General features: G+C 38.1%; 1 protein-coding gene across 4 annotated transcripts in view; it reads left to right on the top strand.

The window, feature by feature from the left end:
- Positions 1–13,692, top strand: part of FAM169A (family with sequence similarity 169 member A) — an 89,585-nt gene that overhangs the window by 30,596 nt on the left and 45,297 nt on the right. For 3 of the 4 annotated variants that reach the window (XM_033179875.1, XM_033179876.1, XM_033179877.1), the window contains exon 5: positions 3,682–3,853. The exons of the other annotated variant lie outside the window; for it this stretch is intronic. In XM_033179875.1, the coding sequence (XP_033035766.1) occupies positions 3,682–3,853 (172 nt within the window). The remainder of the gene's footprint in view (positions 1–3,681; positions 3,854–13,692) is intronic. 4 annotated transcript variants of the gene reach the window in all.

Genomic DNA, 13,692 nt, shown 5'->3' with positions numbered 1-13,692 from the left:
GTGAGATTTATAATATTGGAGAAATAGGAAACTGACTTGGTAGAAGTGCATTAGACTTTGCTTACTTAACAAGAATACTGACTTTTTGGAGAAGCAGTACTATTCATTAATTAAGTATAGAGTTTCTTGTTAATTAATCCCTAAAGAGACCCTTGATGAGGATCATGAATTTTTTTTTTTTTTTTTTTTGGAGTGGAGTTTCGCTCTCGTTTCACAGGCTGGAGTGCAATGGTGCGATCTCGGCTCACCACAAACCTCCACCTCCTGGGTTCAAGTGATTCTCCTGCCTCAGTCTCCCGAGAAACTGGGATTACAGGCATGCGCCACCATGCTGGGCTAATTTTGTATTTTTAGTAGAGACGGGGTTTCTCCATGTTGGTCAGGCTGGTCTTGAACTCCCTGCTTCAAGTGATCCACCCGCCTCGGCCTCCCAAAGTGCTGGGATTACAGGCATGAGCCACCATGCCCGGCCAACAGGAGGATGAATTCAACAGAAATATTTATGTGTCTTGATATTCTTCCTTTAGAATACTTCTAGGATAAGCCAAGTCTGTAAAAACTTGTCACATTCACAGGGTGCCAGCTACTGTTCATTTTTTTGTTGAACCAATCAGAAGAAACAAGAAAAGCATATCAAGAAACTTTGATCCTGTTGCTCCAATTCACAATAAAGCAAAACTTGATGTTTGCTTAAAGGGGCAGCGGCAGCAGGAAAAAAAGAAACTGAAGAAACTTGCAGGTTACTAGGGTGTTTTTATTTTCTTCCCTTTGAGTTGGGAAACTTGAAAGAGATGGGAGAATAAGAGAATAACACACTTACTATTATTAAGTATTAGTAACTTTTGAATATTGTATTAATTCTTCAGTGGGCCTTAAGATTCCCAAAGTGGTAGGCCCATCTGCTGAAGGCTAGGAGAATGTGTATACCTGGTTATCTGCCAGTCTGATAAGGAACGTTGAACAAAAACTGAAGGGGAGGAGGGAATTAAATCCCTGCATAAAGCTGTAAAATTGGAGGAGTAGATAGCAATAAAGGAGTATAATTTGTTCTCAGAAACAGTTCTGATAGTGAAAGGAAGTATGTATGTCAAGAAAGTAAACATTTTGACGTGTTTTAACATGACCGAGGTTTGGCACATTACAGATATGAAGGCTAAAGGATGGAGAAGGAGAAGGGAAAATCTTAATATTGATTGTATATTGTAGCTTTTCCTATTCAAGTGGAGAAACTATGAAACCTCCAGATATGGATTGGGAAAAGAGGAGGAGTCAAAACCAAAAATAAGACTACAGCTGTTAGGACTTCTTCAGCCTTAGTTACCTTAGGGACAACATTCCCTTTCTTTTTTTTTGACACAGACTGTTGCCCAGGCTGGAGTGCAGTGGTGTGATCTCGGCTCACTGTAACCTCCACCTCCTGGGTTCGAGCAGTTCTCTTGCCTTAGCCTCCCGAGTAGCTGGGACTACAGGCATGTGCCACCTTGCCCAGCTAATTTTTGTATTTTTAGTAGAGATGTGGTTTCGCTATGTTGGCCAGGCTGGTTTCGAACTTCTGACCTCAAGTGATCACCTGCCTTGGCCTCCCACAGTGCTGGGATTACAGGTGTAAGCCACCACTCCTGGCCTCCATTCCCTCTTAAATAGAGAAATCAGTGAAGGGGGACTGCTATTCCAGTCAAATCCTGGCCAGTAAGGAAAAATTGGTTGGTAAAGTTACAGGAGGGTGTAACTATTTTTGTACTTAACAAACACTTGACTTGGAGCAAGTGGCTTTATTTTTATAAACCTCTGTGTACCTGGAACCTGATGCTCAATTATATGGAAGGGAGGTCCTCACTAGCATGCTGCAAAACGTTGTCCATTGTGTTCTTCATTTTGTCAGTGACTTAGAGGCATGCTTATCAATTCTGCATGTCACAGTGCTGAATGGAGGAGTTAATCTGTGAAGGGCAGATTGAAGAAACAAAGAGAAAGATCTAACATAATAAAATTAAATAAGGAGAAATGTAATACCTATAGGTTCAAAAAGTTAACTGCACACCATGAACACCAAACTGAAACAATAGTACATATGAAAAAGTATTGGGCTTTAGTTAATTAGCAGTAAAATCCAGATAAGCAAAAAAGCTAATGAAAACTTTGTTTATATAGAAAAGCCCCATTGTCTCAGCAGCACCTTCAAAATATCTTTATGAAATCCACGTCCCAAACATGAAGAGAGATGTTGCGGATCTGGAGCAATTTCAAGAGAGAGGACTGAAATGGCAGGAGTATCCCAAATTGTGTTAGATTAGCCTTTTCCTTCATTTTTAACCATGTTTAACGTTGGTGTGAAATTTAGGGAAACATCTTGGCTCTATCTTCAAATATTTATAGGCTGTGTGGCTGCACAATATCAAAATTAGTCTTTGAGAAATAGATTTCAGCTCTGAATAAGGAAGAATTGTTGTTGGTCAGAACTGTGGGTTCAGGGAAGGAATGGGTTGCCTTGGAAGCTTTTGCTAGTCAGCTGCTATTTCCTGTGTTTGGTATGTGAGATCCCCTGCCTGGGGTATTTTTGAGAGTAGTATATGTATGTGGTCAATCTTTTCTCTATTCACTAAACTAATTAGAGGCTGAACTTGTTTTCTTTTAAGAGACCTGGGGGAAAATAGGCTTATGTACAGACTTTTTTTTTTTTTTTTTTGAGACACGGTCTCACTCTGTTGCCCAGGCTGGAGTGCTGTGGTGCAATCACAGGTCACTGCAACCTCAATCTCTGCGCTCAAGTGATCCTCCCACTTTAGCCTCCTGAGTAGCTGGGACTACAGGTGTGCACAGCCACACCTGGCTAATGTTTATAATTTTTTGTAGAGACCGGTGGGTTTTGCCATGTTGCCCAGGCTGGTCTCAAACTCCTGAGCTGAAGTGATCCATCCACCTCAGCTTCCCAAAGTGCTGGGGTTACAGGCATGAGCCACCCCACTGGCCTGTGTATGAGGAATACCTCACTATTTGATATTGGAAAGTCCTGAGTGTTGGTGGGGTCCCTGTGACCATGTAGCCCTGTGTGTAGGAAGTGAGGCTCTGTTTCTGTTCTATTACTGCCCTAAGTATGTTTTTATTAGACTTTGGTGTCCCTGTCTTTGTTGACAGCAAAGATAGGGCTATTAAATGAACATTTTACCAGGAAAAGATGAGACACCTTTCTTTCCCAAGAGCATAATTGTGGCTTCCCTCAGCAAATAATGTAATTGTTCTTAAAGTGTTCAGGGGATAACACTAAGCTGCCCTTTTTTTTTAAAATGGGAGACTGAAAAGCAGTTGAAGTAGTTTACTATAGTGAGGGCTGTGATTAGGGTTGGTAAGACCCTGGATCTGGGCAGCTGAAAGCGGAAAGAAGATGGCGAGTGCTGAAAGAGATGCTAGGAATTGGTACATTGGGGACCTGTTTTGCCTGATTTAGAATTTTGTTGAAAGGGAGTATTCTATGCATAATACGTGTCTGTGGAAATGGATTGTAATCTGAGTGAATGATTAGTCTCATCTCTGTGGTAATAAAATGTTTTGCAAATTGTTTTGAATGCATTTGAAGTGCTTTGAATGCCAGTATGAGGTATGGGAGCAGGGAGCAAAGTAAATAGCATCTTGTGATTGATGCATATTATAACTGCTGTGCCTGGTGTTTGACTCTCTTTGTAGGTGAGCACTCTTGGGGAGAGAGTGGTTCTGTATGTTCTGAATCGAATTATTTATAGAAAACAGGAAATGGAGAGAAATGAGATCCCATTCCTGTGTCATAGCAGTACTGATTATGCTAAGATTCTGTGGAAGAAAGGAGAGGCCATTGGGTTTTATTCAGTTAAGCCTACAGGTGAGTCTTTAAAAGTTACTTAAACTGTGTATTATGGAAATCTCCATTTTAGACCCCTCCAACTGTATCAATATCTCTGTTAAATTAATCTCTGGCATGCAAATTGAGGTGATTTTACTTAGTATTTCCTGGGAGTACTTTGATTCTACCATCCTATGACCGTGAGGATTGTTGGGAAAGTGTTTTGAAAAAACAAAATGAAAATAAACATTTGATCCTGAAGAAGATTTCTTCACATATATGGAGACACAGTTGTACGTTGAGACTCATATTTGTCTATCTTCTTGTGCTCACATTTCCAAAAGTTGTTGTTTACTTTGATTCCCGTTGCTGTTGCTGTTACTGTTACAGGCTCCTTCTAAAACCCCAGTCTACCCCAGATGCATAGCCTGTTTCTGCATAGCACACCTCATTCAGCCTGACATATGAAAGAGCAACTTGGCTAATTACCAAGAAAAACAAAATGCTTTAATATATTTAGTAAATACAAACAGTTTTGAAATTGTTACTCTAAAGTTTGGGTTTCTGATTGTAAGAGCCAACTATACCCTATCCTTAAAAAATAGTGCAACCTCATGCCTGCTTTACCTGTCCTCCCATTCATTCAGCTCCCTAGAGCAGCTGGAGCTGGGAAGCTCTAACCTACTTACTCTGTGTGCACATACAACCCACACCTTGTTACCATCAAAGAACAAAGTCTGCCTTGTTCTGTGCCTTGACCAAAAGACCTTTCGCAGAAAATACACTTAGTTTCTTCTTATTTCCATTTTAGATTTTCCAAACTTAGCTCTTCTGGTCACATCCAGTCTAAAGATCCTACCAGATTAACTGCTGATCTGATGAACAGTTGTTTTTGATACCTTGATCCCATAATTAATACACATTTGTGATGAGAATTAGTGCATATAGTCAGTTAAACAAAGGTCATTTTTTCCCCAAGAGTGAAAAACTAATGTGCAGTTTAAAATGGTTTTTCTTTAGGTAAATGCTTTGGGTGCCCTTTATTGTCTTTGTTCTTGTATAAATTTGAAATAGAACCAGTAATTTTTGTAACTTCAGAAAAATACTGATTATACGTGAGGAAAAAGAGTGTTCAATGGAAATTTAGTGTGCATTGCAGAAAAGACATCACTTTGTCTCACTTTGTTGTTTTTAAATGTTTTAATTTTTGGAGTTGGGGTGTGAATTAATTGTTTTAAGCTTTATTTTATAAAAGGCAATTCCTGTGGGAATTGGAGGCTTTTTGTTCCTAATACTGGCTCCAGGGGAATTTCCTACCTGAAACTACCTCGTAGACATTTGGAGCACAACTAGTTTATACTTTTTTATTGAGGGCTTCTTTCTGTGAAAGACACACAAGTAAAAGGCACAGCCTTTCTATTTAGTATTTCCGATCAGTATTTAACTGCAGGAGTGTGCTCTTCATAAGCATGTTGAGGCTCCTTCTCCTCTGGCATCTGGCCTCTATTTCTGCTTGTTCTAGTAGTTAACTATTTTATAGCCTCGAGTTTCCAGGTGCTACTGTATATGCCACTTTTAGTACCTTCCATACTTCTCTAATTGTCTTACATCTTTACTATTTATTTTCGTTCTTTCCCCATTGTACCAGATAACAATGGAGTTAGGTGTGCTTATACTAGCCTTTGAATCAGTAGCCATTTAATTCAGGCTGGAAATGTTTTTTCTACAAAGGAAACCTAAACATAATTTAAATATTTTAGAGAAATTGTCCAGAACAAATACTAAACACCTTGTGATGGAAGTATTTCTGATACATATATAAAGGGATATATATACACAAGGGATATTATATATATGGGATATATATTATATATATAAAGGGATATATATATATTTAAAGGGATATATAAAGGATATATATCCCATTTATATATATATAAAGGTATATTTATATAAAGTATATAAACATAAAGTATGTATTATATAAACATCTATTTCATATATACTGATATATGTATAATACTTTTTTCTACACTGGTAGCAAAATGATAAAATCTTTTTTTTTTTTTTTTTGAGACGGAGTCTCGCTCTGTCGCCCAGGATGGAGTGCAGTGGCCGGATCTCAGCTCACTGCAAGCTCCGCCTCCCGGGTTTACGCCATTCTCCTGCCTCAGCCTCTGGAGTAGCTGGGACTACAGGCGCCCGCCACCTCGCCTGGCTAGTTTTTTGTATTTTTTTAGTAGAGACGGGGTTTCACCATGTTAGCCAGAATGGTCTCGATCTCCTGACCTCGTGATCCGCCCGTCTCGGCCTCCTAAAGTGCTGGGATTACAGGCTTGAGATAGATAAAATCTTTATTAAGAAGATTTGTAGTTGAATGAAAGTCTTGTGAAATAATTTATTATTTATGATTTTTAAAATTAAATAACAAACAAGTTTATGGCGCTATTAGGACATAGAATAGCCTTGATAGAAAAAGGAGACTTTGTTTATGAGGTCAAATTCTATTACAGTACAATGAAATTCAAGAAACTATATAAATTCTTCTTTGCCTGAAATAAAGAGATCACTGTGAGACTGTTTTTTGGATTAGGTAGATAGTTTTCTTGTAAAGATATTTGCGTTTTTTTGTTGTTTTTTTTCCACTGTTATTTTAATGTAATGAGCTCATTATTCTTTTAAGGTATATTTCATTTTTTCTCATTATTTATATGATTTTTTATATTTTCAAACAGTTCTCCAAAGCACCAAATGTTTCAAACTAGTTTTTCAAATGAAGTAAAAAAAATTTTTTGAAATAAATTATGTTTATTTTGCAGTTGAAGGAAAGCTTCAGAAAATAGTTGCTTGGGATTCCTGAATTTATCTTAATTTATTGGTAAAATAAGTTTTTATTTCTTTGACCAACAGTTGTTCACTTAATGTAATTGATTCTTTCATCAGATATTTTTGAAAAAGAACGTAGAGTGAGATTGAAGGTATTGTCACAGCTTTCAAGTCATGGTTAATTCTTGAGATCTGTCCATATCTCATGTTTTTGGTTATGATGGCTGGTTCAAATCTGTGCTTAAGCTCTAGGGAGGATGCGGAACAAAGAGAAGCAAAATGATTTATGTCTTAACATATACGACACTCCTCACAAGTCCAGGAAAGTGAAAGGATTTATAAGAAATTTGAAAATACACAGATTGAATATTTCTAATCTGAAAATTTGAAATCCAGAACGCTCCAGAATTTGAAACATTTTGAGCGCCAACAAGACCCTCACAGGAAATGGTTGTTGGGACATTTCAGATTTTGGATGTTTGGATTAGGGTTGCCCAACCAGTAAGGAAAATGCAAATATTCTGAAATTCCCCCCAAAATCTGAAGTCCTGTCTGGTTCTCAGCATTTTGGGTAAGGGTTATTCAGTCTGTACCTTAGTTACTCTCTATTCTTTTTCATTTGCATACCTCAAGACTGCTGATGAGTTTGAGTTTGAAGAAATTATTAAACAATTGGAACAGCTTTTTCAGGCAAGTCAATCTGTTCTTTGGAAACTTCCCTATTTAGTCTACTGTATAACTCAGAAATTATCTTAAGACAAAATCAAATATTAGTATCAGAGATTTTGGGTTTTGTTATAGTATTGCCATTAACTTATAAGTTGTGTAACAGTCTTTTTTGGCTTTTACTTTTCTCCTTTCAATAAGGGAATTAGTCTTGACCACAGATGATCATTGAGACTTTTTTTGGCTCTAAAGTTTTCTGAATTCTGTAGTTAGAAGTGGGGACTATCTGGGGGCAGAAATCCTTGGTCTCAGGGCTGGTTTTCAAAAAAAAGTTGAATTTGAGAGAAAGGTAGGTAAGTTGAAAGACTATGATAGATAGTAAAGGAAGATTTATTTCTTGCAGTCTTGAGAAGATTAAGGGTAAATGCATGTAGTGTTTTTTTAAAATTTTTTTAATTTATTTTTTATTATTATTTTTTATTTTTATTTTTATTTTTTTGAGATGGAGTCTCGCTCTGTCACCCAGGCTGGACGCAGTGGCCAGATCTCAGCTCACTGCAAGCTCCGCCTCCCGGGTTTACACCATTCTTCTGCCTCAGCCTCCGGAGTAGCTGGGACTACAGGCGCCCGCCACCGCGCCCGGCTAGTTTTTTGTAGTTTTTAGTAGAGACGGGGTTTCACCGTGTTAGCCAGGATGGTCTCGATCTCCTGACCTCGTGATCCACCCGTCTCGGCCTCCCAAAGTGCTGGGATTACAGGCTTGAGCCACCGCGCCCGGCCCGCATGTAGTGTTTTGTCATCAAAGCCCCAGTGTATGACCCTGAGACATGATGCTATATAGGAATAAAGATTATTTCTCAATAGGCAAAATTAAGAAAATTCAAAACTCTTCAGCTACTCATTTATATATTAATATTTTGGGTCAAATGCTTTTATGATTTATTCTTAGTAGGTTAATTTTCAGACTCTATAGTTTCAAGTTTGGGCATTATCTTATTGTTATTCCTTACATACAGACTGTAAAAATTATGTATTCCCTGACTGTTAAAAAAGTAGATATGTGATAGATAATCATGATGACAGATACATGGTCTATAGTGAACTGGGATATATGCAGTTTTTTTTTGAATAACATTTCTAAGGCTAGGAATTATTTAATGATAGTTCCTAATAATAAACACCCATTGCATTGTATTTCTCATAATCTTCTGTGTCTATTGGCACCTTCCCCACAATCCACTTGGATAGTTAGTATTGTTATCTGTAGTTGTCATTATTGCTAAGTGGGATTAGACCACATTTTCACAGGATGCATAGTTAACAGTCCCTCTACTTAGCAAGTTTGGTTTTCGTTATCCTTATCAGTTTTTTAGACTTCTAGCAACAGATCATGACTAGTAATAAAAGGTATTTGTTGAGCACATCATGCTAGACATTGGAGTTATAGTTTACTTCTGTCTTTTCCTATATTATAGGTAGTTTTATAGTGATCTGTAATCTAAAGTCAAGTTGCAAGTTCCCCATCATCAAGGACTTCTCTTTCCTCTCTTTTTATGTTGTTCTGTGAGGGGGATTATTATCTAGGTAAATGGAATTATTTAGTTTTTCTAATATTGTGCTGTTTACTTCTTCCTAATGACCATTCGATGAACAGAGTTGATACAGTAATTCTGGTAGAACACTCAAAATGCTGCCACCTTAGGGAATAAATCATTAAGTGATCTTTATTCTCCATATTTCTTTTTTTTTTGAGACGGAGTCTCACTCTGTCACCAGGCTGGCTGGAGTACAGTGGCGCGATCTTGGCTCCCTGCAACCTCTGCCTTGTAGGTTCAAGAGATTCTCTTGCCTCAGCCTCCTGAGTAGCTGGGGTTACAGGCATGTGCCATCACGTCCGGCTAATTTTGTATTTTGCATAGAGACGGGGTTTCACCATGTTGGTCAGGCTCGTCTCCATCTCCTGACCTCAGATGATCTGTCTGCTTCGGGCTTCCAAAGTGCTGGGATTATAGGCGTGAGTCACCGCGCCTGGCCGGGCTTCTTTTAGAGGGTTGTTTAATTATTTTTTTGAGCCAGGGTCTTGCTCTGTTGCCCAGGCTGGAGTGCAGTTGCGCAATCATGGCTCACTGTAACCTCAACCTCCTGGGCTCAATTGATTCACTTCCCTCAGCCTCTCAAGTATTTTAGTTTTCTATTTAAGGAAGGAAATCTTGCTATTACTTTTCTTTGTACCTGTATTTGTATAACTTAATTCATAAAACATGGGCTTAGCAACAAATAGAGAATAGATCTGTGTCATGGGAAAATGGCAAATTATTGCCTATCTTGGATCTGCGTGCTGCCTTGCATTCACAAGAAACCATAGATGCTAAATCCACAAATACCTTTGTTTTATGGCATGGCACTAAAGACGAAAAGGAAAGCACTGATGAAAGATAATAGATAATGTTCATGGTTGCAAAGTCAGGTATTTTATAGTCTTTCCGTATGAGTACTTCATGTGTAACAAAAACTTACCTGCAAAAATAGTTTATAAAAGGACGAAAACTGCAGAGAGAGCCTTTTTTTTTTTTTTTTTTTTTTGAGACGGAGTCTTGCGCTGTCGCCCGGGCTGGAGTGCAGTGGCCGGATCTCAGCTCACTGCAAGCTCCGCCTCCCGGGTTTATGCCATTCTCCTGCCTCAGCCTCCCGAGTAGCTGGGACTACAGGCGCCCACCACCTCGCCCGGCTAGTTTTTTGTATTTTTAGTAGAGACGAGGTTTCACCGTGTTAGCCAGAATGGTCTCGATCTCCTGACCTCGTGATCCGCCCGTCTCGGCCTCCCAAAGTGCTGGGATTACAGGCTTGAGCCACCGCGCCCGGCCTGAGAAAGCCTTTTTATGACGTAGAGAGCGTAAAAGAAAAAATTGTTCTATACTGAGTTTTACAATAATTGCTATACTAAGTATTATGTAGTATTTTTAGTTTATTCAGGACACTATTCAGAATTCATTGACCTCAGGCATAGAATTTTGTATTCAAAGTCTGTATAAGTCATACATGTATTCTTGCAAACTTTTCTTATAATTTTACAGTGAAAATTTGGATGGCATGTTGTTTACATTGCTAGTGGTAGGCAGGGTATGGCTATAGTGCTAATGCTTTGGTTAAAGAGGGTCGGTTCAACACGTGCATCAGCCTCTACTCTCTCTTGCAACAAACACCACCAGAATGACAACAAAGACATTTTTAAGCAGCATAAATCCCACAGGACAAAGTGAGTAAGAGGGAAGTGTAACAGCAACAAAACTTTATAATCTTGGAAAAGGGTAGATTATGTAGTAACTGAATCCTAAGATGCCATTGCCAAAAGCAGAAAGCACCACATTTATATTGTAGAACCTTCAAAAGATTCAGTGATTATAACACTAGGTACTTCTGGGAGGTGGAGCTTTAGAAAAGGATTGGCCGAAAGTTCCTTCCCTAATGCAGCACAGCTGGGCAGTTGCCCCAGCCTTGCTCTGGGAAAAGACATGATCCTGGGGCACATGAAGACTTGCAGGTATGGTGGCAACATTTGTGTTAGGGAATAAATTATCTTCCTTCTCCCATTGTATAAAATGAAGGTATATCTTTCATCGAACCTTTATCTTACTAATCTGGAGTTGTAAAAAGGTCTGAAAGTCCAACTTTAATAAAAGAAAAAAGAAGGCAGGGAGAGGGCTCTAAATAGTTTTGTAGTAGTGTAAAAGTGACTGGATATAATTAGATGATATTCTTTTGTAAGTCAGGTGGCTTCTATTTCTTTGTTTTCAACAAAAATGAAAGAGGATTTAATTGAGTTGTGTTTAATAATGCCAGATTATTAAAGATAATTTTTTATAATAGATCACTGTGTGGTATGTGGCACATAACTGAGGACACTTACATTGCTATAACGTGGCGTTTTCTGGTTCCTTCTTATTTGAACAAGGTTCTTAAGCACTTACATCTATAAAAATAAAAAAATAGGAGTAGGATTAATGCTGAACCCTGTCTCATTCTGGTAGTAAGTAATTCATGAACTCATAAAGCAATTAAAAAATGATAAACTCCAGGCCAGGCGTGGTGGCTCACATCTGTAATTCCAGCACTTTGGGAGGCTAAGGCGGGCAGATCACCTGAGGTCAGGAGTTCAAGATGAGCCTGGACAACATGGTGAAACTCCATCTATGCAAAAAAAATACAAAAATTAGCCGGGCATGGTGGCGTGTACCTGTAATTCCCGCTACTCAGGAGGCTGAGGTGGGAGAATCACTTGAACCCAGGAGACGGAGGTTGCAGTGAGCCGAGATTGCACCATTGCATTCCAGCCTGGGTGACAAAGTGAGACTCCATCTCAAAAAGAAATAAAAAGATAAGCTCCATCTATTTCATTAACAGGTGTATTTAAAATAGTATTTTTTTTTTTTGCTTAGTAATTAGTTTTCCTGATATATATTTGGTTTTGATTTGTTGTATACTAATATAATAATTATAATAATTCCAAATTTCTTTTGGATCAGTACTTAGAACATTAGGATCACAAGATATTTTTAAAATTTATATTTATATACAGATATATTCTTGCAGAGAAAAATGACTGGATAATCAGTAAACTTCCATGTGTAAAAATATTACATCAGGATAACATTCTGTGGAATAAATATCATAGAAATATTAGTGCAAGGAGACGAAGGAACAGTGTAAAACCGTGTTAAGGAGTAGTTTGTTCAATGGATGGTAGCAGTTATCACATTGATTGTAGTTTCTAGAGTCCGTTTGATACATATAAAAGAAGGATGTAATAGTTTTGTTTTCTTTAAGTCAATATTATTTATTAACTGCAAAGGGAAAAATGGTAAATTTACAGAGAGAAACCTGGCAGGTACCATGTTAACCAACAGATTATGATTAACATCAGTAGTAATAAGACATATCAACATCATGTACCCCATGATATATGATGTACTGAGAAGGACACAGTGTCATTCTCTAGCATTTTTGCCCAAAATTTATGATCTCAGTTCATTCATGAGAAAACATTAGACAAAGCCAAATTAGTAGAGTTATTCTATAAAGTAACTGACAATCTCCCATAGTATCAAGGTTATGAGTGACAAGGGGAGATGGAGGAGCTATCAAAGACCAGAGTTTAGGGAGTTATTAAACTAAATGCAAGAAGGAATTATGGATTGGATTCTGAAACAGAAAAGAACATTAGTGGAATAATGTGTGAAATTTGAATAAGGTCTGTAGTTTAGCTGACAGTATTATAGCAGTGTTAATTTCCTGGTTTGGATAATAGAATTTTGGCTATATAGGATGTTAACATTAGGGTGAAGGGTATATGGGAACTCTTTGTAATACTTTTGCAACTTTTCTGTAAGTCTACAGTTATTTTTAAAATAAATAGTTTTTTAAAGTCAACAATATGTCAGAAATCACATTTTTTGTAATTATTGATTGAAACTTAGATGAAAATTTTAGATATCACAAGGATGTGTGAATATATGGCATTTCAAAATTATTCTAATGGCTACATGAGCAAAAATGTCTCCTTTGAGGAGTTTGACTAGGCCGAAAGGAAAAAACTAAAAATACCAGTATAAATGGTTCCCCTAGGAAAGGCTCCAGCCAGATCATCCTGCTGTGAAGTCCATTGCCAGCAAACCCCACCATACACACGGAGCTTCTAATTAGCTTTTTAATATCTCATTCTTTTTTTTTTTTTTTTTTTTTGAGACGGAGTCTGGCTCTGTTTCCCAGGCTGGAGTGCAGTGGCCGGATCTCAGCTCACTGCAAGCTCCGCCTCCCGGGTTTACACCATTCTCCTGCCTCAGCCTCCGGAGTAGCTGGGACTACAGGCGCCCGCCACCTCGCCCGGCTAGTTTTTTGTATTTTTAGTAGAGACGGGGTTTCACTGTGTTAGCCAGGATGGTCTCGATCTCCTGACCTCGTGATCCGCCCGTCTCGGCCTCCCAAAGTGCTGGGATTACAGGCTTGAGCCACCGCGCCCGGCCTAATATCTCATTCTTAATTGTGAAGAGATAGTCATAGGTAAGGAAGGTCACTGATGTGAAAAATGGCAATTAAAGCAAAAGAGAATAAAAGAGATTTGGAGGAGAAGACAATGCAAAAAATGTTCTTAACATTTTTGGAAAAATTAGTCATTGCATTTATGAAATAAGAACAAGAATGTTCATAGAGCTCTTAGAAACTAAAAAAATCCAATACAAGGAACAAAGAGTTGAGGAGATTGATCAGAAAGGAACGCAGAAACAACAAAAAACAAACCCTAAATGATGGTAAATAGGAAGAAATGATAAAATTAGAGGGATTATTTAAATAATACATGTTTCAGGAGGAGAGAACAAATTGGAGGAGAA

The sequence above is a fragment of the Trachypithecus francoisi genome, unplaced genomic scaffold (genome assembly GCF_009764315.1).
Source record: "Trachypithecus francoisi isolate TF-2019V2 unplaced genomic scaffold, Tfra_2.0 Lachesis_group2, whole genome shotgun sequence".
NCBI classification, from domain to species: Eukaryota; Metazoa; Chordata; class Mammalia; order Primates; family Cercopithecidae; genus Trachypithecus; species Trachypithecus francoisi.
The sequence above is the reverse complement of the archived record's forward strand: the minus strand, read 5'-3'. Positions and strand labels throughout refer to the sequence as shown.